General features: G+C 37.5%; 9 protein-coding genes across 9 annotated transcripts; 4 read left to right on the forward strand and 5 right to left on the reverse strand.

Moving 5' to 3' along the window:
* Nucleotides 1-518: 518 nt before the first annotated feature.
* GCK72_014120 (uncharacterized protein) lies at nucleotides 519-2329 on the forward strand (the record flags this gene model as incomplete). Its single annotated transcript, XM_053730150.1, has 7 exons — nucleotides 519-737; nucleotides 785-922; nucleotides 1115-1234; nucleotides 1282-1394; nucleotides 1440-1922; nucleotides 2003-2082; nucleotides 2133-2329. 7 exons carry the CDS (start codon nucleotides 519-521, stop codon nucleotides 2327-2329), a joined length of 1350 nt encoding a protein of 449 aa, XP_053584922.1.
* A 966-nt stretch (nucleotides 2330-3295) lies between these two features.
* On the reverse strand, nucleotides 3296-4309 carry GCK72_014121 (uncharacterized protein; the record flags this gene model as incomplete). The annotated part of the gene is made up of 5 exons (XM_003107773.2): nucleotides 3296-3481; nucleotides 3525-3776; nucleotides 3825-3984; nucleotides 4039-4219; nucleotides 4264-4309. The coding sequence occupies 5 exons, from the start codon at nucleotides 4307-4309 to the stop codon at nucleotides 3296-3298; spliced, it is 825 nt and encodes a 274-aa protein (XP_003107821.2).
* A 2921-nt stretch (nucleotides 4310-7230) lies between these two features.
* Nucleotides 7231-8362, forward strand: GCK72_014122 (uncharacterized protein; the record flags this gene model as incomplete). Its single annotated transcript, XM_003107651.2, has 4 exons — nucleotides 7231-7359; nucleotides 7789-7983; nucleotides 8057-8227; nucleotides 8303-8362. 4 exons carry the CDS (start codon nucleotides 7231-7233, stop codon nucleotides 8360-8362), a joined length of 555 nt encoding a protein of 184 aa, XP_003107699.1.
* Nucleotides 8363-9236: 874 nt separating this feature from the next.
* GCK72_014123 (uncharacterized protein) lies at nucleotides 9237-11338 on the forward strand (the record flags this gene model as incomplete). Its single annotated transcript, XM_003090725.2, has 5 exons — nucleotides 9237-9503; nucleotides 9550-10776; nucleotides 10827-11018; nucleotides 11066-11185; nucleotides 11234-11338. 5 exons carry the CDS (start codon nucleotides 9237-9239, stop codon nucleotides 11336-11338), a joined length of 1911 nt encoding a protein of 636 aa, XP_003090773.2.
* Nucleotides 11339-12861: 1523 nt separating this feature from the next.
* On the forward strand, nucleotides 12862-15186 carry GCK72_014124 (uncharacterized protein; the record flags this gene model as incomplete). The annotated part of the gene is made up of 8 exons (XM_003107838.2): nucleotides 12862-12902; nucleotides 12946-13062; nucleotides 13185-13274; nucleotides 13430-13515; nucleotides 13847-14365; nucleotides 14416-14564; nucleotides 14610-14932; nucleotides 14982-15186. The coding sequence occupies 8 exons, from the start codon at nucleotides 12862-12864 to the stop codon at nucleotides 15184-15186; spliced, it is 1530 nt and encodes a 509-aa protein (XP_003107886.2).
* Nucleotides 15187-15593: 407 nt separating this feature from the next.
* On the reverse strand, nucleotides 15594-17024 carry GCK72_014125 (uncharacterized protein; the record flags this gene model as incomplete). The annotated part of the gene is made up of 4 exons (XM_003090727.2): nucleotides 15594-15692; nucleotides 15810-16065; nucleotides 16121-16807; nucleotides 16888-17024. The coding sequence occupies 4 exons, from the start codon at nucleotides 17022-17024 to the stop codon at nucleotides 15594-15596; spliced, it is 1179 nt and encodes a 392-aa protein (XP_003090775.2).
* Nucleotides 17025-19632: 2608 nt separating this feature from the next.
* Nucleotides 19633-21942, reverse strand: GCK72_014126 (uncharacterized protein; the record flags this gene model as incomplete). The annotated part of the gene is made up of 10 exons (XM_003107797.2): nucleotides 19633-19800; nucleotides 19914-20057; nucleotides 20259-20342; nucleotides 20389-20493; nucleotides 20546-20711; nucleotides 20756-21066; nucleotides 21115-21215; nucleotides 21375-21461; nucleotides 21506-21639; nucleotides 21686-21942. 10 exons carry the CDS (start codon nucleotides 21940-21942, stop codon nucleotides 19633-19635), a joined length of 1557 nt encoding a protein of 518 aa, XP_003107845.2.
* Nucleotides 21943-22078: 136 nt separating this feature from the next.
* On the reverse strand, nucleotides 22079-23947 carry GCK72_014127 (uncharacterized protein; the record flags this gene model as incomplete). Its single annotated transcript, XM_003107713.2, has 7 exons — nucleotides 22079-22294; nucleotides 22340-22585; nucleotides 22640-23058; nucleotides 23108-23533; nucleotides 23601-23658; nucleotides 23706-23793; nucleotides 23850-23947. 7 exons carry the CDS (start codon nucleotides 23945-23947, stop codon nucleotides 22079-22081), a joined length of 1551 nt encoding a protein of 516 aa, XP_003107761.2.
* A 312-nt stretch (nucleotides 23948-24259) lies between these two features.
* On the reverse strand, nucleotides 24260-26251 carry GCK72_014128 (uncharacterized protein; the record flags this gene model as incomplete). The annotated part of the gene is made up of 9 exons (XM_053730151.1): nucleotides 24260-24373; nucleotides 24416-24598; nucleotides 24643-25202; nucleotides 25245-25351; nucleotides 25435-25596; nucleotides 25644-25708; nucleotides 25942-26069; nucleotides 26119-26176; nucleotides 26228-26251. 9 exons carry the CDS (start codon nucleotides 26249-26251, stop codon nucleotides 24260-24262), a joined length of 1401 nt encoding a protein of 466 aa, XP_053584923.1.
* Nucleotides 26252-26963: the final 712 nt, after the last annotated feature.

Genomic DNA, 26963 nt, shown 5'->3' on the forward strand with positions numbered 1-26963 from the left:
TTTTATCACTCCCACTGACCAGCCGTGATTATCAAATCAAGAGTACGGAGGAAAAGTAAGTGAAAGGATGATGATGTAGACCTATAGCAGGTCAACTTGTGACGTGGACTCTCCATTTTTCACGTGTTTGACGTCACAAATGGAACTTTGAACATCAATGATTGGTTACGGTGGAATTCTTCTTCCCTTTTGTAAACTAAGCTTGACGTTTTCTTCTTTTATTGTTTTTGAATACCTGCAATTATTTGATAAATTGTTCGTTGACTTCTTCGAAAAATCAGACAAACAGAAAAAAGGTTCCTTGTTGCAATCAAGAAGCCTGATCCCGATCGATAGCTTCATCTCCATCTTCTTCTTCCAAAAAGGTACTTTTCACCCAATCCCATCTCAACTGAAGTGGGCGTGTCGCCGGTCTCGCGGCACCCGATTCGTCCTGCTTTCGTCTTTTCATTTTTCCTGGCTACTCAATCCCCTTTCTCTCTATCTCTTTTCACAAAACTTTTTTCGTTTTCTCTGAAATGGAAGGACACAGTAACACTTCGGTTATACTGCACACTTATCAACAACAACAAACTCAACTTATTCCTTCAATTATTCCTCAAAGTCTTCCTGATGGTTACGGTATTCCTACTACGATTTCTCAAGCCGATTTCTCTGCAAATAATAATTTCATTAATACAAATCCCTGGAGTAGTACAAACTTTCAAAACTATCAAGATAATCAATTCACTAATGAGGTACGTCTCATTCTATCTATACTATCCAATTGTAGTTCCTGTTTCAGGTTTCCGTTTTGAATTACCCGACCGTTTATGATGATTTTTCAAAAGAATCAACAACTGGAACACTATCAGATCCATCACTTCATGGATCAAACAGTTCCAGTTCGACTTCTGATGTCGGATCATCTATTGACTGCAGTGTAAGTCTTCAAGGGGTGTACTGTAGCAACTTGATCAATCTGTCTAGGTGACATTCTTCTTGTCTTTTCAAATAGGTGACTAGAAGTAGACGTTTTCGAATAATTAACAGTTTATTGTTGGGTCATTCCCACAACATTTTGTGTATTTGTTCCATTCAAATCTACAGTAGTCATAGTCATCATTTCCTTCAGATTTCCCCTGAACCAATTCTAATGCCTTCTGTGAAAAGAGGACGACCAACTGAAAATCCTTGTTGGGCATACTTTCACAGAATTGACGATCAACTTGTAAAGTGTAGACTTTGTACAAAGGTCAGTCAGTCCCGATTTGATATTTCTATAATTTTCAGATCTTGCAGGTTGTTCGATCAGCATGTGCTACGAATATGACGAAACATTTGGAGAGACACCATACTGATGATTATCAGAAAGTGACTGGACAGTTGAAGCTATTTCGAATGAATGATGCAGGGTAAGTTAGATAAAAATAGACAAAAAGACTTTATTTGTTTTCCAGGATTAGGAGTAAAATGCACTATGAAATATCAGAAAACCCGCTGACCAATATTCCCGTTCTCGCTACTTCATATATTCTTCCGAAAATGGATTCAATGGAAACTTTTGATGCATCTCAATATTATCCAATACAGCAACAACAACAGCAACAACCACAGCAAGACTCTTCAATAAATCCACAACAATTTGTACAATTCGAACAACCTCAAACGTCATCTGATCTCCAAACTTGGCCATTAACTCATTTCTGGCAGAATGGAGCAACAACAACACAAACGAATATGATGGGTCATCTGGGTGAACCCTCGACATCTTCAATTGGAGCATCAGTCATTCAAGAGATTCATAAATTTAGTATTAATCCAGAACAGAAGAATATGCAATTGGAATTAGAGCAGCAGAGAAACTTAATAATTGCTCAGAAAGCAGAGGAGAAGGGAAGAATCATCAGGCAAACTACGAAACCGTATCAGAAAAGAAATAGGTGAGAATACTGGTGTCCTTTACTGAAAAAGTGAATCAAACATATTACAATCACTACTATTACTAACTCTTTTTTTTCAGAAAAACAGAACATCCAGTATGGGCATTTTTCAAAAGGACTGGAGATGGAAATGCTGAATGTATCATTTGCCAAGGAGTTGGTGAGTGTCTGAAATGACGGAATTCTTCAAAAACTATTCGAATATTCCAGTAAAATCTCCGTGTTCATCGAACTTCATGCGCCATTTGATGCGTCATCACTCAACAGAATACAATGATGTTTATCTGAAATGGATTGAAAAACGGAATGTAACTCATCCAGGAGTTCATTGTACATCAGTTCCTCCTCCACTTTCATTTCCAAATAACGATGCTCCGAGACAGGAACAGATTTTCTCTGTGACATAATTCTCCCTTTTTTTAATTACTAATCTAGCATTATTCGTTAACTAACGGGTCTCATCACGAAGACTCTTTCCAGTGTTATTCATTGATTTGAAGATTATTTATCGGGTTAATATGACTTTTTACATGAATATAAATAAGAAACGAAAACTCGTAATCAAGTGAGAGATCAATGAGGTCACACAAAAATCACAAATCAAGTATCACATCAGCCATGAATATCTTCGAGAACGGCATTTTGTTTGAAATATTATCCACGATGCGCAGGAAATTACTGTGAAAAGATAAAGGAAAAGTTGAGCGAATCGAGACGGTAGCCACATAACAGAGTACTGTACTTGAGTACTTCGATAACCGTCGTTCAGTCGACATATTGAAAGTGCTCCATATCCCATTGAATACACTCCCATTCTGAAGCACACAATTTTGGTTAGTGTTTTGCTACAAAATCCTCCATTTTCATATGAATTTTCTGAATATTCAACACATTTTCAGATAAGTGCTTATATATTCCTTTTGCAAAAAGTTCTATTTTGTAATGGGCCCACGAAGAAAATCTGCCAATTCGAGAACGCAAAATAATGCATTTTTTGGCACAAAAGTGCATTAAATTGCATTCGTGAATAGAATTAAACTCCATTAAATGGTACAAGTTTTCTTCATGGGTAGGTCCATAACAGTTCCATTGTGTTCAGTTCCACTTTTTAGCAGTTCTATCCTTCCGAGTTCTAAAATCGAGTACCCCCTTGTTAACAAAGCTTGTTTCTCTTCGTCTTTATTTTAACTACAGTAAAAACTTTTTCGCGTTCAGATATTTCAGCTGTTGCGGTCGTTGCGCCTTTAAACTTTTACCGTACACTAACTTTTTTCTCGCTTCGAATGTTTCTATATTTTTTTTTGTAAAACAATTTGCTCTTTAAAGAGCTCTTTTCATTTACTTTTCTTTTTTTTGTTATCCTTTGTCAGAACTCACCGATATGAGCATGTAGGCGTTTGCAGTTCTATCAGAGGCTCACTTGGTCCAATTGTTTTAATATACGTAGGGGACGCATCAGAAACTCTGGTAAAAAGGACCGCCCGAGGTGCTGATCTTTGATATTCATAGATTCCCGTCGTATGATCGTGAGCCGACAGTATTAAGTCCATATTCAATCCCTTAATTTTTCCAAAATAATTTTAAAATAATGTCTTCTCTCACCACATCAGTATGCTTGTATCCTTCAACAAGATAAGGAACGTGTGTCAGCATAATCTTAGCAATTGAAACTTGCGCTTTTGTTAAATGTTTCAAATTCTGGTTTTCAAAAAGATAAGTTTCGCTGAAGGAGTATCGATTTTTCAAGTCAGTAACATTGTTTCGAAAATAGTTATTGAACTGATTCCTCCGTGACTCCGAAATTATCTCTGATTCACCGCCGATGTCATTGTCCCCAGCAATATAAATTGAGTTCTGGAAAACAATAGTGAGTGTCTAATTCCGAGAGATCTGATCACGTACATCGCCTGCATCGATAGTATAGATTCCGACGAAGCGTTCATAGGTTTCATGCCACTCGTCGTCATTTGACTCTAGCCCTTCATCAAATAAGTCACCAAGAAAAATGACAGCGTTAGGCCTGAATCTCCATTTTGCATAACCGTACCCAGTTGAAAGATATCTGAAATAGTTTTCGTTCAAGCAAATTTTCACCGGAACGACGTCGTCAATTCACCTATCACTGTCCCATCTAGCGATCGCTCCGTATTTCTCATTCCGATAACCTATCAACTGAGGATCAGCAACAATGATAATGCGATCACATCGCCCATTTTCTTCATGTTCTGGCCACTGTGTTGATAGCCACCAGTAAGACCAACTCTCATTCCACAATACAACAAATGCCAGAAGCAATGCTGAAATTAACTTTGAACCCTTTAAAATTTTAGAAGTAGTTCACCTGGAAGCCCGTAAATATAAGCTCTTCGGTTAGCAGATGTTCTCATTATGATGTTTATATGATAGTAGCAATTGTAAAAGTTTTTTTCATATGTCCACTATGGTATTAAATCTCATCTGGAATAATTTCAGTTGTTGTCATGCGAGCTTGGCAGAACGTAGAGAATAATCAATAGAAGAGGAAGAGGAATGCAATACGCAGACATGTGTGCCTTAGTTACCCTACCCATATTTACATATCACCGAGGTTTTCATACATCTGTTTCAGATAGAAGTAATTTATTTCCATGTATTCTCAATCAGTGAGCAATAAAAAACTTAAAATTCTCAATTTCTGAGTTCTTTTTCACTTCCACTTTGTTTCCAGTTAATTTATTGTCCTAGTCAGGCTCTCCATCATTCACCGCAAAAGAACGTGTACTAATGCTCGTCGGCACAAAAAGAGCCGAGTTGTCAAGTGCATACGGCCTCCGACTACAACGAAGAAGACGGGCCGAATGAAACGAAATTGAAAAGAGTTTGTCTCCGGGAGTGTCTTTCTTTAGACTCACTGTGCTCCGTCCACTCAAAGTAGACGCTTGAGACGCAGCAGGCGCTTTTTTAGTTTCTAATTTTATATACATACCAAAACTAAGTTTCGTCATATCTCTATCGAAGGTCATTATGAAGTTTTAAAACAATTTTCAGTCGATCCAACATTCCGAAAACATTCTTAATTTCTTAGCCATCTCATTCTATTTGAAAGTCTAGTTGAATCAAATCAGAACACATCAATTCGGATTGAATTAGCGTTGTTCCTATGTATTCCGATCCCTAGAAGTCAATGATTTATAGAAGATTGGGAAACTTAGATATGTCACTCGATTCTCAAATCGGAATTTCAAAGACATTCTCACGTCATAAGACGCATTCTAGGAATTCCTAAGCCCTTTAAGGAAGATTCCAATAAAAAATCAAGAATCTCAAACACTTAACGTCAACGGATAGTTTTTTGAGAACGACCACCGCTTTGATCTGAACGCCGATACATTCAAAGCATGAAATAATTCAATTGAAAACCGTTACAACTATACAACGTCGTTATCATCGGAAGCAGATAGGGATGGGTTGGTACAAAAAGAGAATCATGAACAGTTCCTTTCTCTTTCTTCTCTTCTCTTCTCACTGCAGATCACTAGTGCCTTCTCACACGCTCACTCGTCCCGTCTCTCACAGTCGTCGCAAAACCGTCAAAAGCGTAGCGGCTGTCGCGTCGCGGTCGTCACTGTCTTTTCCTCCGCGGCCGATGTTCTCTCTCATCGTCCCGCCGTAGCAGTAGCTGCAGTAGCAGCGGCACGGCGGGGTCCGCACTCCTTTATCTTTTACTCTTACTTTGTGTGTATGTGTGAGAGAGAAGGAGATTAAAAGAAAGAAAGAGTGTGGTCTCTGTGCTGCTGCACTCCAGAGCTTCGGATTTCTTTTTCTATGAACTTCATTTCTCTTCTTCATCATCAAAAGGAATTCTTTAGCTTTTTTGCACTTAGATACTTTTTCTTCCTTTTTCTTTTTTTCGAGTTTTCACTCGGATTACTTCAGCTGAATAATTTTTATTAAGCAAGCGTCCGCTATTTGAACCGAACCAACTGAGAAGATGGAGAAGATGGAGTACCCCATCTCAAATTGTGTGATAGGATTAAAGTAGTGTGGAAGAAGAAAAAAGGATGAAGGAAGGAGCAGCCTTCTTTTTCTCCTTCTTCTTCTTCTTTCCGGTCTCACTAATCCTAACGTCTTCCATTTCTGTTTTCTCTTTTTTCTCAACTTCTGAAAAAACAGAGTTGAAAAGCGATTTCGCAAGTTACTTTCAATGATCGGTTATTTTCTCGATCGTTGTTTTATGTTTTGATTCCCAGCGGCTGTTTTCTTTTCAGTTTCGAAATACCGTCGGTCGCGTCTTTTCTCTTATCAGTAATGTTCTCTTCCAATTTTGTCGTCTCCAAAAGTTCGTGAAAATCTTTGAATCTTTTAGAAAAGAAAAGAGAGAAAGAAGAAAAGAGATATCATAGGTAACAGTAATCGTTCTCACCATGAAGACATTTTTCTTCATTGTCTGTGTCTTCTCAGTCTCTTGACGAGAGATTGCAAATGTGAAAAAGAAAACGAAAGAGACGCACTCGACACTGGGGCGGCCGAAAAGAAGACCGACGAAAAAAGACAGTTCGAGCCATTTGTCTGCGACAATAAGTGGTCGGTCGCACCACCGTCCGTCGTCTCTTGATTTTCACATTATATTGTCTTGCTTTTCTCGCTTTCCAATCAATTTGTGGCGAAGACAGAAAAAAGGTATTTTCTTGATTTTTTGAACTTAGATGTTCACTAGTGTTTTCACCAAAGAAATTAAACTTCCATTTCTATAAATTTGATAATTTCTAATTTACAAATGATATCACTCTGCACTTCGTGCGAATTCTACACTTGCGAAATTCCTGAGCGTGTTGACTGAAAGCTTCTCTGGTCCCACTAGTTAATAACTTTGTTTTAATGAAAATGTAGCCCTCAATGAGTCACTTTCTGTTATTCAAATTTTCAATATGTTTGAATTTCGATCAATGCTTTTACTCGACCACCCAAAAAAAAATAAAAATGAGTCATTTTCCCTGTTTCTTCTATTTCTGCCAACTCATTCCCTAGTTTTTAAGTCAAATATTTTCCGTACACCATATCTTCCAATCGTGTTCTCAATTATTCTCAACATGTTTCTTCCATTCTTCAAAAATTCAATAGTCATTTTTTCTATTGAAACAATAATCAAAAAAAGATGAAGAAAAAGAAACGGAATGCCGAGTATGCTGAAGGGCGGAGCTGCTCTCTGCCACTGCCCCCAGAAACTCTTCTTCATTTCTTTCTTTCCTCGTTTCCTCATTTTTTTGGTTTTTCGCTTCTTTTCTCGATCTTTTCATATTTTACTATATTTTCTTTACAGAAAAGGGTAATGACGGAGTACAAGCTTGTGGTGGTTGGAGATGGAGGTGTCGGGAAATCCGCCCTCACTATTCAACTCATTCAAAACCACTTCGTTGAAGAATACGACCCGACCATAGAGGACAGCTACAGAAAGCAGGTAACTGCTCAATGGAAAATTGAATTATGAGAGCACATTTCCGTTTCACACATCTGCCAACAGCAAATTAGACGGAAGCGATGGCATTTGAAATGCAGAAACGATGAGTCAGAAGGAATTTTTCGAACTTCTTTGAATTATTCTATGACTCGAGCCGACTATGAATTTTAATATGATTGGTTTTGCGCATACAAAGGGTTATTTTTTACTTTGACGTTAATTAAAACTCACACATTTCGTAATACCACAGAAGACTAATAGTTCAACATTGCATTTGTAAACCACGATATCATTCAGAAAAAAAAACAACTATGTTAAGAAAAAAGTATGTTCACGTTATTTGCACTTTTTTTGAAATGACTTAACATGTAAAATAACGAAAATTGCGCAATTTTTGCTTTACTGATCTATTTGAATGCTGTTTTCCAGGTCGTGATAGACGGCGAGACTTGTCTTCTCGACATATTGGACACTGCCGGTCAAGAAGAATACTCGGCGATGCGCGATCAGTACATGCGAACTGGAGAAGGATTTCTTTTGGTGTTCGCCGTCAACGAAACCAAGTCGTTCGAAAACGTCGCCAACTACAGAGAGCAGATTAGGAGGGTGAAAGATTCAGATGATGTGAGTTCATTCTACAATTTCTCGATTTGTTGAGGAAGATCCGGAGAATATTTTACTAAAACATTAAATTAAGGTTCCAATGGTGCTGGTTGGAAACAAATGCGACTTGGCATCCAGATCAGTGGACTTCCGAACTGTCAGCGAGACAGCCAAAGGATACGGAATGCCAAATGTAGACACATCGGCCAAGACACGTATGGGTGTCGATGAGGCCTTCTACACACTTGTTCGAGAAATTCGCAAGGTAATATAACTATTTACCTATAATTGTGAAAATTAGTAAATAGATCATTATCAATACATTAACTATTATTTTCAGCATCGTGAGCGTCACGACAACAACAAGCCCCAAAAGAAGAAGAAGTGCCAAATTATGTGATTTCCCCATCCCACTTCGCCAACCCTATATCGGTCGTGTCAACCCACCCAGCTACCCTTTCTCTCGTACTTCGGTACATTTCAATTCATCTATTTTGTTTTATCTGAAGTTTGTGATCCATCGTTCCCCGCACCTTTATACACCCACTTTTCCCACCCTGCGTCTGTTTCTTCCCTATGCATCGATTGAATTCGTTCTTTCGTCTGCCGTTATTCAACCAACTGTATCCTGCTTTTTTTCTAATTTGTCTTCACGTTAATTCCTTTCTCTTTTCGCTTAGCCCAACTTCATTCATTCATAGGTGTCAAAATAGCAGTAGTGTGATTCATATCTGAAAATACATCTGAAACCTTTCGTTCCAAAATTGGCCAATTCTACCAAAAATCGCACCATTTTTCACTTTCTCTGCATATTTTTTCCAAGAGTGTTTGTATTGCTTCCCTGATGCTTTATTCCTCCCCCACCCACAGTTTTTGGCTACGCTTATATTCAGAAGTTCTCTGGAAACCAAAATCTTTTGCATCTGCCGGTCGTTCAACTTTTTCCCATTACCAATGTTTTTGAGTACATTATATTTACTTTATTTTAGAATCACTTAGAAAGCCTTTATACACTTTTCTGAATATCTGATAACTTCTTTTGTCTAGCATATTGCATTCTTTTCTTATTTTATAGTCGTATCCCAATATATTATTTTTAATTTCTCCAGCATCTTTTGTACTATTTTGTAAGGAAAGTTACAATTATATGAAACTTTAAAATTGAAAAACAAGGAATATTCTGCAAATGATTGCTAAAAAAAACGTTGTTATCCCGTTTTCTTCTTATTTGAAACGACCGCAAACTTCGGACAATCAGAACTTGAATTAATAGAATGACACGAAAAAGAAAGAACGTGGAATCAGAAGAAAAACCGCCAGCGAAAAATGCATTCGAAGGATATGGATATACGGAACAGGAACCAGTCGAAAAGAAGGAATTCAAAACATTTCCAGTTAAAAGTGAAGGATTTGGAGTTGGAAATGGAGGTGGCGGAGGGAATCGCGGTGGTGGACGTGGCAGAGGCGATGGAAGATTCAGAAGAAATGATAGAAATGACAGAGGTGGAAATAGAGAGTTTAGAGCAAGTGACTTCGAAAAAGTTGGTTTTACACTGAAAATGTTTTCTTCTTAAGTATGATTTACAGCAATACGGCCGAGTTGGTGGAAATGATGAGTCGAGTAGTCAGAATGACTACTCCACAAACAATAACACAAACCAGTTCAATGATTCACGCCCAGATGGAGACGGTCGAGAATTCCCGAAAGAAATTGTTGGATACCTGAGAAGTATTGAGCAAATTAAGAAAAAAGAAGGGAAAATTGAAGATTTCATTCTGGAAAAATGCGCTGAAGAAGTTGCCGGACAGGAGAAAGTTCTTCTTGAATGGACTGAAGCTGCTGTGGTCGTTGAATCGGTTTTCGGAAGTTGCCCTCAAGGGGCCGCTCTCTTTCTTTCATCGATTTCTCGTCTCAAACATAAAACATTAGCTGATTTGATGTTCGGTGGAGCGAGTGCAAGAACAATTGAGAATCTCATTTATTCTCTTTGTCCCATTTCCGACCCCGAACACGTCGATTTACTTCAAAAACTTTCTGGGATCCTTTTGGATAACTGGGCCGATGCTGTCACTGTTCAACCATCAAGTTTTCTGATTCGAGCGATCGTTTGGGTTTGTTGTGGACTATCGGCCAAGCCAAAAGTTGGAGAAGAGAAAAAACGTATTTATAAAGGACAAGATATGAAATCAAGTTTGAAGAGAGTCTATGAGAAGTTTGCTCTGTTGGCATTTGACGAGAATCTCAATCAAAATGCAATGAATTCGCAAAGCTTCGTGACATTGTTCCAAGATTTTATTGAAGCCGATGGTTTGTGGGGAGACAAACGAGGAGATGAGTACGTGAAGAAGAAATTGGAAAAAGAAGATTATGACGGAATATCAAAAGCATGGTACTCGCAAAATGGATCCCGAGTTTGGGAGAAATTGATGGAGACGTGTTCAGAAGATGCAAGAAGTCTGTTGTGGATCGACTTTTGCAGTAAGAATGTTGCTGAATTAACTGACAACAAATTCTCAAACTTCCCACTTCAAAAAATGATTAACAGTTCAACTTCACTGGAAATGGTCACGGAAATCATTGAAGCAATGTCTCCAAAATGTTCATATTTAATTGAACATCAAAACTCAGGAGTTTTTTATGCTGTTATCCGATGTGCTGCCAGATATCCGTCTTCTGAAAAGACGATGCTTCAACAATTGAGAAAATACTTCCGGTCAGCTTCTGAAGCGAAAAAAGGTCACTTTTTGTTGAATGTTCTCACTCTCAATGGATATGATGGATCTAATTTTGATTCTCAGAAATTCACACAGAAGGTTTGAATTTCTCCTCTTTCAATTAACCCGATATCAATCATATGTTTCAGGGTACAATGCTCGTGTCGGAACTCGTCAATTTCTCGAAAACCAAAACTCTTTCTGCTGGTTTCGAACAGCTCACTGAACAACAAATTCAGGAAATGTCGTGTAATAAGTACACTTCGCGTTTGATTCAATCTGTTTTGGGCAGTAAGACAATGTCAGAAGAAGTCAAAGAAAAGATTATCGGTGCATTTGATGTAGGTTTATGTCTAGAACTTACACAATAAAACTATAATCTTTTCAGAAAGATATTTGGGAGACACTTATCACTGACACCTATGGAAGTAGAGTCTTTGAGAAAATTTGGGATTTTGTCGATGTGAAACGAAAGCAAGAAATCATGAAAGTTCTTGTTGGAATTCATGTAGGAGAATATCAGACATCAACTAGAGATATACTTTCCAAGTTTCAGAACACATCCAAATTCTGGAAATTCGCCATGCTCCGATGCGATCTCTACATGTTCCGAAAGAGTAGGAAAGACTGGATCGAGAAGATGAAAAAAGCAAAGGATTGATTTTATGAGTCTATCTATTGTTGTTGTTTTCTGTTATTATTTTAATTGTTGCTCTTGTTCATTTTTTCGTTTTTTTTTCGTTGAGAACCTAATAAAACGTTTGAAGTTTTGTACCATGTGACCCAGGCAACCGTCTGTTGTTGTTGTTTGCTTCGTGGATAATCGGGCAAACAAAAAGATGATTTCGATTCAGGAAGAAACGTGTAAGAGCACGAACTTCCGATGAAAACTGGTAATTGTTGAACATCAATCGGATCAGGGTGCAGTGTTCCAGTGATCAATCTGTCATCAATGGGTATTCTAACTTCGAAAACTGCTAGTAACAACTTTAGAATTCAACTTTGATTTCTTAAATGAGTTTCAGATTTGGAACATTTAAATTTTGATAAATGATTATGCGATGATCTGGAAAGGTGTTGCGCAATGCTTCATCTCATTCCCATTTCTCTCTTTTTTCAATGTGATATTTGTACGGAAAGTAATATTTGTCAACGGTGCGAAGAACGGGAAAAGACCGGTCGGATCACGGGAAGAGGAAGAAAAAAAGAGAGAGAAAGGCACACATCCACCCTCTTAACTTTGACTTTTGCCGCACTCTTACCTCGGATTCTTCTACTTGATTACTTACAGTTTTCAACCCGAAAAATGTATCAGAATATTTAAAAAATTATGAAAAATGTGCTGAAGTCGTCTAGGAGTTGTCTTGATGTTTAATTATCCTTCTTTTCTTCTATGTTGTAGGATTTTATAAGACTTATTTCTGATGAATTTCCAGATGAATCTCAGATATTCTAGACGAGATACAAAAATTCTTCTCTCCTATGAAGCCCTTCTATAAAGCCTTCAATTGTAAATAAATTATTCTGAAACATTCCCGAAGTTGAATATCTGATTTGTCACTCACAAATCATTTGTTGGATAATGTTTCTGTTTGTTACAGTCCAGACCTTATTTTTTCCGTTTTTTTTTACTTTCCACCTAAAATCCAAAATCCAGCTGCTCCAAATAACTCTTTCTCTCTCTCTCTCTGATTTGTGCTCATTTTCTGTGTTTATTTGAAATATTTGGAATGTACCGTTTACTTCTTTCACTTTGTCAATAGACACAAACGTTATTCACTGGTTTACTTCTCTCTCTCTCTCCCCCTTTTTACTTTTTTTTCGTTCCCTTCCATTCATTTTTAGTGTTCGTTTGCTCATTCAAGTGAGTCTTCGATTCGAATTCATTCAATTCAGTACAAGTAGTTCTTTTTTTGGAGAAGAGTATTTATTGTATATTTTTTCATAACGATTCGTGATTGCAGTTCTGTGTTCTGATCGTATTCGGATTCAGATGTGTTTGAAACTCTTCTAACAATTCGGAAGCATCTTTGATTTCTACCGTAACCCCTCCGAGTACAAAAGATCAAACAATCTCCGAACTTCGTTCCGTTTTTCATCTCCGATTTGACACATTTCGCTGATCAATTATCAGAAACTCTTACAGATTTCAAAAAACGTTTTAATACAATCAATTGAAGATCAATGTCATCGGAACGAAGTGGTCCGAACGGATCTCTTGAAGAGTGAGTATTAGCTTTTAAAATACAAACTTTTTGTCGTTTACAGTAACGGTGACTATCTTCCATTAGAAGTAATTGGTGATGAGAGTTCATTGGATGAGAATCATGTATGCGAAGATGTTATTATGTCAATTACGAACAAACATGTTCAATGTTTAGCAAGGTGAGTGAGCTGAACAAGTAAGGTAACAGTGAACTGTGAACTCCTTCTGAAAAATAGCAGTCTATAATTACTTTGTATCATGCGACAAGACTGTATTTTCATTTCACTTTTCCACTTTCCAGATTTTCGAATAACGAGCTCCTTGCCAAGGACACAATCGGTCAAAATGCTCTTCACATGGCTGCTCGTGTTGGAGATTTGAATATTTTGAAGTGAGTGTGAAAGAAGAAAAAAAGAACAGGAGAAGGCAATCAAGTGCTTTCTTTCTCCCTTTTTCTCAGTTGCTCTCATCTCGTAATTGATACGGAAACTGAGAGAATGAAGAGCAAACAGACTGGAGAAAATCAGGTCATTGACTAGATTGCAGGTACTTACTGGACAGACTTCCCGAGCTGAGGGACATCCAGTCAGCGAATGGAGAGACTGCTGCTCATATATCTGCAGCTCATGGAGGTATGAGAAAATGAAATTGAGAACAGATGGGTACAGGACGGTGGGAAGCGTTTGCTTCTTTTTCATCGTAAAAAATTAGAAAACCTGACACTAGAAGATAATTTGTTACTAAGTCATAGCAAATAGTTTTTCCAGTAAAATTTCCAACCGTCTGACCATAGTTCTTGATAGAGATAAAGTTATGCTCGATGATTAATTGATACTTTTTGAAACATTTTGTGGAAGACTGTGTATATGAAGTTTAAGCATTTCGATAGTATCCAAAGACTGTTTGAAAAAAAGAAACGCATGCGATTTATGGAAAAAACGAATTCAAACGAATCGTCTTCAGACATGCGTGCTCTTGAAATGTTGCTCGGAGGACCATTAAAAACCACAATGAATTGTGCAATGACACGCGATATCAATGGAACTTCTATCCTAATGGCATCTGTTGCTCGTGGAGACACTGAAATGGCCATCTGGTTACTTCGGAAATTCGGAAAAGGTCTTGCACTTCTCGATAACAACTGCAAAATGTTGCCAGTCCATGTGGCAGCTGCACAAGGAAATATCGAATTCCTTCGTGCTGCAATCAAGTTTGACAACCAAATGGTGAATGCAAGAGATGAATTTGGATGTACTCCATGTGTATATGCAGTACAAGGAGGATGTCTGGGAACTGTTCGATTTCTAGTCGAAAAGGCAAGAAGTGAAATGGGATCAGTTAGTAATAGAGGACAGTCACTTCTTCATATCGCTTGTTTATGTGGACATGAGCATATTGTTCGATGGATTCTCAATCGATCGGGTTCTGATTCCATTCTGTGGACAACAAATGATCGAGCAAATGCTATTCATTGTGCTGCTTGTAAGTTGAATCCTCAAACAATACTCTATTTTCGTTTCACTCAATTTCAGATGCTGGAAGTGTTCCAGTTCTTTCTCAACTTCTGAGTGCATTCAGTAAAAAGAAGAGACATTATGTGATGACATTGAGAGATACACGTGGAAACACTCCTCTTCATCTGGCTTCAATGAATAATCATTTGGATGCTGCACTCTATATGGTTTGTTTCCTCAAGACAATCAGAGTTTACAATTTATGATTCCAGCTTGAAAACGGAGCTGATCCAGCTCTAATCAATTCAAATGGACATTCACCTCAATCAATTGCTGCCCTCCGTCATCACAGAGAAATGGAGAGACTTGTTGCAGCATATCAAGGAAAGAAGAGAAAGAGTAAATCAAAGAAGAAGTCGCAATCGATGCATGATCTCTCTCAATTCACTTCTCTCCAAAGTGGTCCATTGAGTCCAGGAGGTGTTACGAGTTATTCAAGTAACACGAATGGATTCGAGACAACCGAAAGAAGAGCATTCTCGCCCAGAGAGCTCAGTTCTGGATACTCGAGTAATGGAGATGTCGCTGAGTCTATGTTTGTTTTATTCCGAATTAAAAGAGACTAAACAACTGTTTATTTTTAGAAAAAGCGAGGCTGAAATCGTTCGTCACCGACTCAGATTCATTGAGGATGACGTGGATTCTCTTCGTGATACTGGGGCTCAAACAGATATGGATCTTCTTCAAACTCATGTGAAAGTACTTGATGATAAGACATGGGCAGGTCTTGGTCTCTCAGCAGTTGAACATATTGATCGAGTTCTTGATGAACTTGAATTCCAAGAATAGATCAATTATATTCTTTCCCTTTCTCTCTTTTCAACTTCTCATATTGTTTTCAGTTTTATTTTTCAAATTCTAAATGCCCTCAAGCTCTTTCTCCAATCTTTTTTCTCAATAATTAACTGTTTATATCTGAATTCAAACATACTTAAAAACTTCTTCTGATCTCAATTTTGTATATTTTGAATAAATGACATTCTCTTGCATTTCTGTTTATTACTTTAAATAAGAATCTCAAAATCACAGTGTCACGGGTTGAAACTACTACTCGAAGGTAGTATTTAACCCGAGTCAAGGCACCAAATGGCGGGTAAATGGGAGACGAAAACGGATAAAAATGAGAAGAATTGAGGGAAACGGGGTTGGATTCTTATGAATGATTATAATGAATATGACCAGAAAAAGAAGAAGATTTAGACGCTGACTGCGACGGTGTCCTTCAAGTTGTCGACTCCATTCTCAAGATCTTTCTTGGTGACGTCGTGGATACGGAGACGAGACGGCTTGGTCTTCTGAAATATTGAAACTTTCAATTGTATTGATATATGTAGTCTATGTTAGGCGCAGGATAGGCCAGAATTAAAAATCCTGCATAAGATGTTTGATTGATGAGAGGATTCAAAACTAACTAAAAAGTCTTGGAACATCTCGACAGCAACTTCCTGCGCAACCAGGTCACTCTGCGACTTCACAAAGCTCAAAATGAGTTTTCCGTCTTTGGTGAGGTACTCCCTTTCGAACTGTTGGAACAACGCCTTGGTAATGCTCTTATCGTTTTTACGAGTGGAATGAAGAAGGCTGTTGATAAAGTAGGATTTGGAGAATTGAACGGCGTTGAAGATGTGAGCGACGAGGGTGGAGAAAAGCAGGAAAACGAGCCAGAACCTGAAAAATAGAGAGGGTATTCATGTTGTTTGGGAAGATTTCATTTGTAACTAACCAAAGGAAAAGGAAGATTTTCTCGTTGAACTCGTTGATTCCGATGACACATTGAATGGTCTCTTCACGATTGTTTCCAGCCATTTCACGAACTGTGAAGTCACAAAAAGTGAGACGAGGAAACAATCCAGTGGTCTCCCAGGTGACACCATTCATCAGATTCCAGAAAAGAGTCCATCCCCAGAATAAATCTTTCTTTTGTCCAAGAAAGTATCCGAGGGCACAGAATTGAACACACGCAATGACAAGGTAGAGAACTTTGATGATTCCGTAGACAATGTACATTGGAATAGTGGTGAAACAGGATGGAGCATGGACGGAAGTGAGCTTGGCATGCATGAATGTGGCCATCTCTTTCACTTTCTCTCGTCTCTTCTCAGCAGTTTCAGTACGGATTGTATTGGCAGTATCACAGAAATAGATCAATGACATATCGGTGTAGGATTGAGCCATCTTCCAGAGAAATTTGGGGATCATGAAGGCGATTCCAGCCATTGCCATGTACATACTCGACCATTGATAGTAGGAGAGACGATGACGTTCCTTGTGGTAATCGGGAATCTCAATCATCTCTTCTTTGACCGGATACCAGTAAGTGTCTTTCAAGAAGCAGTAGTTCTCGGCGAATTCTCCCCATTCACCGGAGTAGGTTTGGGGAACCCAACACTCCATTGCGGATCCGACATACCTGAGAAAGAGAAAAAGTTAGAGGTAGAACTATAACTAGTCATCAGAGTGAAGAATCCATGGATTCAGAAGACAACTTACGTCTTCGCAGAAGTCAGAATGGAGGCGATGATGAAGAGAAAAGCACTGATGAGACACGAGAGACTGTCACTTGCATCATCGATTGCAGTGGTTCCCAGATGATTGGTAAGTGAGGTGAGAAACGGAACAGAGAACATTCGTAGCTCTTTTCAGAATATTCTTTGCTGTTCTACACCAAGCGTTTGAGGGAAAATTCTGAAAAAAATAAAGAGAAATGATGATTGAAAAATGAAAAGGAGAGAAAGGGGGAAGACGGTTTTCAGTGAAACGAATGAAATTGAAAATGATTGATTCTGTCAAACGGAAGGATCTGGAAAATAAAATAGGCGGAGCTAACGGGGAGGGAGCAGAGACATTAACATCGGTCCGGGAGGTGAATTGGTGGTGGGCGGAGTCTGGAGGAAGAAGACACTGGTCGACCATTCGTCTTTTCTCTGAATCATCAACATGGGGAGAGATGGGAAAAGGAATGGGAATGGTACATGAGAGAAAGGAATAAATTTTCTGGGGAAGAAGAAGCAGAAAGATTCAAAGAAGAAGTTGAAGTTGGAGTGGATTCAAAAGGAAGGAGAAGAAACCTTGGATCGGATGAGTTGGATTTTACATAGCAAGGAAAAGGCTAGTTAACACAAAAATAATAACAAAGAGAGCTGATATTCTAACGGGAAAAAAACAGTTTTCCGGAAGTGTAGCCTCATAAAGTTTGCAAAAGATCAGAACATGGAGTTTTGAGGGAGTTTACTAGCCACTATCTTTGAAAGTAAACGATGTTTCTTCGAAACAGAACTGTCTTCATCAGAACTGGAAACAAACAATAAAACCAAACTGAATTAATGAAACTTATAGAAACTCAATGTCTCATTCAGAACACAAGACTTCAAGAGAATCCACAACACGGTTTCTCTGAGTGGTTTCATTCGAAGCAGAACCGTCAGAAACAGAATTTCAAATATGAAAAAAAGCAGATTCCGAACAGTTGGAATTGAAACTGATCAAGAAGAATCATGTGATACAACGGTTTGTCATCTTTCAGTTCGTTTTTATTCATAACAGTTTGGATCTGGGTCGTTCAGATCAGAGACGTTCGTACTGGATCTAACTAGATGTAGACACAAAATGAACTCGAATGGTAACCAGCCTTCAATCGTTTCTCAAACAGAAACATAACGCTTCAATCACTACGTGGTACGGCAATAAGCTGTTGAAACTTTTTATGAGAACAACTGAGAAAACAATCTCGACAGAAAGTTGCAAGTTGAAATCTTCTTCTTTTTCTGTGTAACTTCCCCCAGATGTCGTCTTTTTCCAAGAAGTATATATTTATATGAAAAAGAATTAAAAAAAAAAAAGAAAAACAGAAAATTAGTCAATCTATCAAGGGAAAAGTATGAGAAAAAGGTCCGAGTAGCGAAGAAGAGAAATAGAAAAAGAGATGGAGAGAGAAGGAGACAAAGTATCTGAATACATGTTCGAGGGGGGGAGGGGAGGTTGTCTAGACAAGTTGAAATGTCTGGCGGTAATTTAGAAGAAACAATAAAAACAGTCCGTCGGCTCTTGGCGGATTCTTCTCTTTCTTATTCATCTTCTGATTTCATCGATTTAATTCATTTGAGCTCGGCAAAAGATGTTATCTATCTTTGACCTCTCTTTCTCTAAAATATGAATTCTTCTATTCAAATCAGCTCTCAACCATCACTTCATCTTCCTCCTGCCACGTCATCAATCCCCCTGAAATGTGTAAATGATCAGAAACCGTTCGTCCCTTCTTGTTGTGTTTATCATAAGGTTAGTCCTCCCTCCCCTCTCGGGTTATGGTAATGGTTCGTGACTCGATCAAGTATGAGTCATAACTCAACTTGAATTTGGAAAGAACATGTTGCTCAAAGTATGGTTTTCAAAACGAGAAAGGACACCCGTCGGTAGACTTCAAAAGAAACGGTGCACGCAATCGAATTGCTTCTCTTCCCTCTTTTTCTCATTCTTTTTATTTTGAATTACTTTTTGAGAATAGTGCAAGAATGGTTACAAGTAAAAGAAGAAGAATTACTTTCACCAATCATGGGAAACTCAAAAAAGAAGAGAAAAGTAAATAGAAAGAAGGTCGTTAGGTCACCAAAATTTTGAAAAGGAACAACAGAAAACAGAAAAATGAAAGAGAACAGTTGAGAGTTTTGTATGGAGAGGGACGTCCTTGTTGGAGAGTCTTCCCTAAGCGATCCCATCTCAGAACTGCCCGTTTCAGAACTGTAGCTAAGAAAGAGCAGTAGATGTCTCTAGATGAATATGGTAACTTCATGGTTCTAGTGTCTTCCAATTCGTCTTTTGTTTCAAGTGGTTTCCATTTTCAGTCACCAACTTTCTGTCATTTCGGTTTCCAGAAGATCATTTAGATTCTCAGACATCTCGGAATCTTTTGAATTTCAAATGAATCGAAATTTTTCAATTCATAAAATCCGAGCACATATCTGCAAATCGTTTCAATTTCCTTGTCATGATCATGTGATTTTCCTCAGTTTTCAATCTTGAAAAACAAGAAAAATTTTCATTGAAAATTAAATTCCAAAAGTGCTCTTGCTCTCTTCTTTCTCGTTCTTTGGATTCTTTTCCCCACCAAGCAGTTGAATTTTATTTCATATTATTTCATCATCAATTCATATCAAGCACCAATAAATTCCAAAATATACAGCAAAAAAATGTAAAATTACAGTAAAAATTCAGAGCTATTTACAAAAAAAACATAATTAATCACAACATTTCAAAACCGTGTTTATCAGCCTGTTGTTGATCTGATTCTGAAACTTCTCGTTCGTAACTTGGAATTCTTCTTCTCTCTCCGTAGACTACACTGAATAATGGATCACGAACTCGTTTCATTCCGTGTTCTTCTCCTTGATCAATATCGATAAATTGCGACTGAAAACGGAAAAATATAAGTAATCTCAAGTCTTTATAGTAGAAAAAGTCAGTGACTACCGTAACCCGGTTATCCCGGACCGTCCTTTTTCTTGATTAAACTGACGACTTACCAAGTTCAATTGTCTCATATCATGATCAAATTGCTCCCGCGACTCAAATCGGAAGCATAATGCACAAGATGGATCGATATCTAGGAAGTGCATTTTTGACAGAAGACGGCAGTGATAACTCCGTTCTGGACACTTTTTCGACTTCTGAAACATCAAATTTCGATGATAAAAGTTGAGATTTTGTATTTTTTGCAAGAGTCAACAAACTCCATTACAATTTTATCAAAAGTTTTGGGAGAGGAAATTGAGAAAACGTAATGGATTGTAATGTTTCTTATTGAAAGGACACGATTCCCTACGAAAGTGTAATACACACAACCGAACTGTTCTTTACATTTGGCTCACTTTGTTATCTGTCATATTGACATTGAAGTTCATGTCGATGGGAATGTATTCATGTGCCACGTGTGGATCCAGATATATAATTTGCTGAAATAAAAAGATAAGGAGTGTTACACTTCGAACTATTCCTTACATCTCCATAGAATCCGACGAACCAACATGAATGATCTGGTCGTCCTCCAGTGACTCCGAGACATGATTCCATTGAGAAAAGACGCATGAGATGAGGGACATAGATCTTAATAAAACAAGAAGAGTTGAAGAGATTATTCGTGTGTGAAAATGCTAACCGGATTGAGTTCAGCTGCTCCTAATCTAACTACAATCACAAGTATCAACGTCTTCATCCAATTCTTTGTTTCCACTTCAATATCTCGAATATGAACTCTTCCGTCAATTGAAAGATACATTGCAGTGTCTCCAGTCAGTGGAGATATCGACTCCGTCAGTGCTTTTCTGGAATATTTAATCTTAGGGTCTGAGATTCTGGAAGAACTAACTTCATAATAAAAACAGCTTCAGAAGGACTGTACCAACTTCCAACTGCTTTCTTTCCCTTTTCTTTCGCAGATATTTCTACCATTCGATGAATTCCTAAAGGTGCTGACGGCTTATCTTCAAATAATTTCAAAATCATCCATTCTTTTATTTTCTCTCGATCGAAGTCAGTTTCCTCTCCGTTGATTGTCACATAAGACATTTTTCTTCGAACAAATCTCCATTCTCTTCCGAATCTATTCAACATTATAGCCTGTGCAACCATCATTTGAGTCGTTCTAATCATACATCCCCATCCACAATCTGTCGTCGTCTGAAATTGAATTCAAAATAGGTCATTTCAAGCGAAAGATTCTATTACATCTGTATTCAGAAGTGGTGCGAAATCAGTCCTATAAGTGATCCAAAGCCTCGAATAATAATCGGAACAGAAGTCTTCGAATCCACTGCTCACACCATTTGCTGCAAAAACTTTGGTTATTTTCACTTTCAATGTGTACATGACACCAAGTGGTGAAATGAGAATGTTGACGAAATAATTCCAAAATGAAGAGAACAAACAAAGAAGGGTCAATGGAAAGAAAAGGGAACAGGAGAGAACAACTTCTCAGAGGGACTCACCATCTTTATTAGTTGAATATCTTCTTCCCAGAAAAACGACGTCATCTTCTCCACCGTATTCATCCGTTCTATCGGACATCCATGTACCTGAAAATGAAGATTTGAAGGGATTAGAGAATGATTGAACTCACTCGAATACTTGATATTATTCCATGTTGACCATAGTCTCGCCTTCCATTTTTTCTTCGGATGTCTTTCTGTTTCTCCAATTGCTTCTTGACTTGAACTTGAAGGACGTATACTGCCCATCATTGAGGCTCCCGCTCTGAAAATAACAGATTGGTGCTCAATGATTCCTCGAATCAATTTACGTTTTAATCCGATTGATCCACGAAGAATTTCCAGTTGGAACAAGACTTCCGGGTGCTGAATGGACCATATCTTCTCCTAAAACAACCATTCTCTCTGAATCTGGAGTCAATGCTTCTGATGGTGCTCCATGTTTGAGTACATGTTCAATTTGTTCTCTTTCATCATCTGATAACGACGATTCAGAGCTACAGTACTTCGGATTAGGTTGACTTGTACTCGGAACTTTTTCAAAATCTTCTTCAGATGGATTTGACATTTTACTAATTCATTCGTCTTCTGTAATCCTTCTATAATTGAAGATTCACTTGGGTGAAAAGAAGAAAATATGATACTGGAATGGACAGTTGAACTTGCGAAAAATCAAATAAAAACAAGAGAAAAGCTTTTATTAATCAGACAAAATTGAATTCTTTCCGGTGATCTGTGCAGATTTGCTCGAATGTCTCAAATCCAGCCATTTCGAAAATTCCTTTCTCCATGAAGAGTTTTAGATCGGAAACTGGACACAATCCATATTCAAGATTCTTGCAGAATTTCACAGAAGTCGTGATATCTTCACCGTCGTATACAACACGAAGGAACTTTGTATTTTCTGTCGTTTCATAGATCTGAAAATATCTAATCAATTAAAGACGGTAGATTGAAAAACTCACTTCAAAAATGAGACGAGCTGCAAAGACTTGCCAATCGATGTACTTTCCAGAATCAGTAAGAACACGAAGAATTGATCCAATAATTGTGTCATGAGAAGCGAAGAATTGGATCTGTTTTCCATTGCTTTCAGTCATCAATCGAACATATCGAAGTATTGGAAATGAGTTCAATACACGATATTGCCTCTCTGCTCCCATATTCAAATCAAACAATTTTTCACTTTGTTTTGAGAAATATTCGAAAATCTGAAAGCATTCACTTTAAATGTAGGTAATCATATCCTGTTGAAATGTACTCACATCTCCGAAAAACAGATAAGATGCACAGAATTCATCATTACAAGGCAGTGGCTTTCGTTGGCACACATATCTTGCAACAAGATTATCAATGATGTCAGTGGGATCCATATTCAGTTGGGTATAATTCACTTCAGCCAACAGCTTCTGCGCAACGTGTTGAGTATGTTCATCGACTTCCAATCGGAATAAACTTTTCCTTTCAGTTCTCGTCATTTGTTGTAAAATTTCAATAGTTTCATCGCAGTTACATCCTGAATCAGTGCATCCGTAGTAAACTGAACCTTCTTTGAATTCAATTGGGAGCTCGAATTCTGTTTGATTCCGTTCGATGAACCCACTGATAAGAGCAACTCCAGAAGCGAAAGTTCTTTGTAGCCGAGAAAATGTCAGTGTTACATTGAGATAAGTTTCCGATGTACCTATAAACTTATAAGAGTTTCATCTGGAAACGGAAATTTCAATTCTTACTGAAAAGACTAGTATCCCTGTACTGGTTGGACAAAAATCTGCCCATTGAGAACTCCTGAATTGCTCCTCGAGGGGACAACGTGGATGAATCACATTTGTCTTTTTTCGGGGTCAATATCTTATTTTCCATATTCTCAGGAATTTTAAGAACACTTTTCAAATTCTGTTTCTCGATTGTAGCTAGATATTCATCAAATTCTTGGTTTTCTTCTTCTGTGAGAACTTGACAATCTTTCTCATTTCCTACCAATCCATATCTATCTCCATGTCTAACAACTGCCAATATGGAGGCCAACGTGGCATTCGGATGATTCGTCTTTCCCTCTGATCCATGCAAATTTCGATTCTCAACGAATTGACAATGCTCATTGACCAACTCCTCGTAATGAGCATAACGAAGTTTCAACTCATTAGTTCCAAGGAATCCTAAAACTGAGAAAAATGTGAATAATTTGAATATTATTTCAGGAAAAGGAGAGGGGAATGGACTCACCAAAAGCGTTGAAGATACAGAAGAATCCGAAAAGAAGAAACAAGCCGAAAGCAGAACACTGAACATCGACATGATGATTGACTATGAAACGTTTCTTTAACTCACCTCAATAACGTGAGCTCTACAGAATTCTTTCAGTTCTGGCCAACACCCTTCTTCTGGTTTCACATCTGAATCCATCGAACGAACAATTCTTAAACATTTAAAGTTGTTCATCATCCAAATCCGAACGAATCAAAGTCCACTTACACGTGTTGCTCTTGTTTCACTCCATCTTCAGCTCCACTCTTCTTCGTAAACCATATATTTGGAGTCAAAGCACTCCGAGCTTTTACAGCCCAACTCATCTCAGAAGAGACAATCGGAGAAGCACCTGTAACGTAATCGATTAATAAATAATGCATGCATAAAAAGAGACACATAAAAGTATGCATTCCCTTTTCTCTCCCTGCATCCCCAACTAACCATTCCGTTTTCCAGTCGCTTCCTCCGTTTTGTTTCGCTATCGATTATCCATTATTTTCGGGCAAAAGCCACACGAAAAAATAATAAAAAGAAGGAATAGAGATTCACACTTTCATTTTAAATGCTTTTTCAACTCGTATTAATTTTTATATTACACAGAAGTTTTGATATTAAAAACTATAAACACCCAAGTGTTAAATATAACACATTTCTTTGAATTCTGAAACTCCAGCCAATTCGAATAGTCCTTCTTTTGCAAACTTCTCGAATGCAGATGCTCGACACATTCCATATTTCAAGTCATCACCCTAATGAAAGAAAATAAATACAATGGAAAATCAAGAACTTACTTGGCAAAATCTGACATCAAAAGTACGATTTCTTCCGTTATAAAGTACTCGAATATACAATCCCTCGTGAATGTGTTCATAGATTTCAAAAACTATTCTAGATGTATAATGAGGTGGATCCACAAATGGAATTCCAAGAACACGTAGGATCGGGCCAACTGTGACGTCGTGACCGGAGAAAATCTGTAGATTTTCAGTAGAATACTAATATTCGATTGAGTGCTTACCTGGATATAGTTAGAATGAGGAAACTTGCGAATTTTCGAAACTGAATCTTTCAAATAAGTGATAATTGGATAAGCTTCCATTGATTGTAGTCTTCTGGAAACTCCAATTTTATCATCAAACATTCGACTGCCACGTATTGTTGTTAAATTAATCATTTTGTTGAATGAGTCGAGAGTAATGCATTCTTCAGAATGACATGGTAGTGCTTTTCGACGACAAATGTATCTTCCAAGACCGACGTCAATCATTTGAAATGGATCAAAAGAAAGAGAGAATTGGTTAAATGAATGAAGTTTCTTTTCTTCTTCTGCAACGTCATCTGATTTCATTTCGTTGAATTGATTCAAGTGTTCTTCTTCATAAATTTTCCGAATTGACTTGTGAATTGGACAAGCACAAAATGAATCTACGCAATGATATGAGAAATTTGACGCTTTTATCTGGGTTGGAGCCACGAATCCACGTTGTCTGTAGAGGAATTCAGTGCAGAATGCAAGAGCAGATTGAACTGTTCGATTATATTTACTACTCACGACGTCGGTTACAATTCTTTGATTTTCTGAAAAAATATGTACAAAGAAGAAGTTGATTCAAGAATTACCTTCTGCGAAAAGTTTCGTTTTTTCGTATCGATGTCTTAAGTACTTTCCCAGTTTCAAATGCTGAAGAGATCCTTCAGCCGTCAACATTCCACTGACACATTTGGCACTAAAAGTTTGATGTGTTCAGATTGGGCGTTTAATGACAACTTTTTTTTAAATAACTGAGAATCGAATAATTGGAAAACTCACTCCAGTGGAACTCTTGGGAACTGTTTCAATTGCGGATCCAACTTTAAAAATGCTTGAAGTTCATCACTTTCAGCCAATTCTTTGTATGCTGCAAATGCTTTTCGGTCAAAATCTCTATATGGAAGACATCCAATATCATCATCCACTTTTGAAACTGGAGATCTAAATTTACTTGTTTTAATAATAGCTTTTCAAAAAGTATTTCCAACCTTTCTCCATGCCTGAAGACTATTGTAATTCCTCGAAGACGAAGACTTTTTTCGTATTCGTTTCCCTGTAATAAAGTTTTTGAAACTAATATTCGATGAGAAAATTTTCGATTTAGTTGAGTTTTCTATTGCGCATTTTTCAGTTTTTATCAGTGAAAAACCTGATTGACCGTCTCAAAGAAATCAAAGTTCTCTTCAAATAAAAACAAACAAAAGTTACAGTCATTTCTCTAGGTCAGCAGTGTCCAATTATTGATTCTCTCCCCTTTTTTCCATCCTTCACTTTTTCAAAACATACCTTTACCCATTGATCTCCTTCTTCTCCAGTAACTTCATGTTCTAAGAATTGACACATTTCTCTTATATCTTCTTTATTCCATGTCGGTTTCTCTGATTGTAGTTCTGTTTTCTCACTATCGAAATCACCTGAAAATAATACAATCTGAATAAGTGTCAAATTCTCTCCAAAACGTACTGTCATACTTCAAAATCGTGTAGACCGCGATTATAATTACTACTAGAAGAACCCAGTCCTAAATTTATTTTTTAATTCGGTTTTTTTTTACAAATCTTCTCAAACTTACAACTAAACGGATTCGACGAGGCATTCCGTGGATATGCTGAAACATCAAGGTGTTTGAATGAAATTCAGAAGAAACGAAGGGAATCGAAATATTATTTCTGATGTAAAAATTAATTACTTACTGGATTGAGCATGAATAAATGCTATATTGTCGATCGAAATGTAATAATTTATACGACGGTTAAATGAAGTACATCTGAATAAAAATTGAAGATTTTTTGTTTCTTTTTCGGGATGAGAAATGATGTTACTGCTCGGTTACAGCTTCAACTAGAATTATTGGAAAGAAAGAAGAGTTTGGTATAATACATTTTTCATTCAAAAAACAGAAGAATTTACAATAACTGAGCATCGATAAAACATAAAGAAGGTACAGAACAAACAAGCAAAAAGGAAATAGGTTATGCTAATAGAGACGGAGACGTTGAGAGTATTCAAGAAGAAGAAGGAAACGTTAAGATGTCTTCAAGATTTCACTTTTATACGAGGACATCGCTTTATTAATCTCGTCATTTCCTTGAGGAAGTATTTATTAAGGAAGTATGTTTTTAATTGATGCGTATCCATTTCTGTTTTCCTGTGTACTAGATAACCAGAAGCTCAGTACTTTTTTGATTAAACATTCAGAAGTACCAGATTTGACAATTATTTATTGACATGCGATTTCATTATAAAACATTATTAAGATCATGATATTGACGAGATCGATTGGCATCTAAATGACAGGGTATGTAGAT

The sequence above is a fragment of the Caenorhabditis remanei genome, chromosome IV, assembly GCF_010183535.1.
Source record: "Caenorhabditis remanei strain PX506 chromosome IV, whole genome shotgun sequence".
In the NCBI taxonomy this organism is placed as follows: domain Eukaryota; kingdom Metazoa; phylum Nematoda; class Chromadorea; order Rhabditida; family Rhabditidae; genus Caenorhabditis; species Caenorhabditis remanei.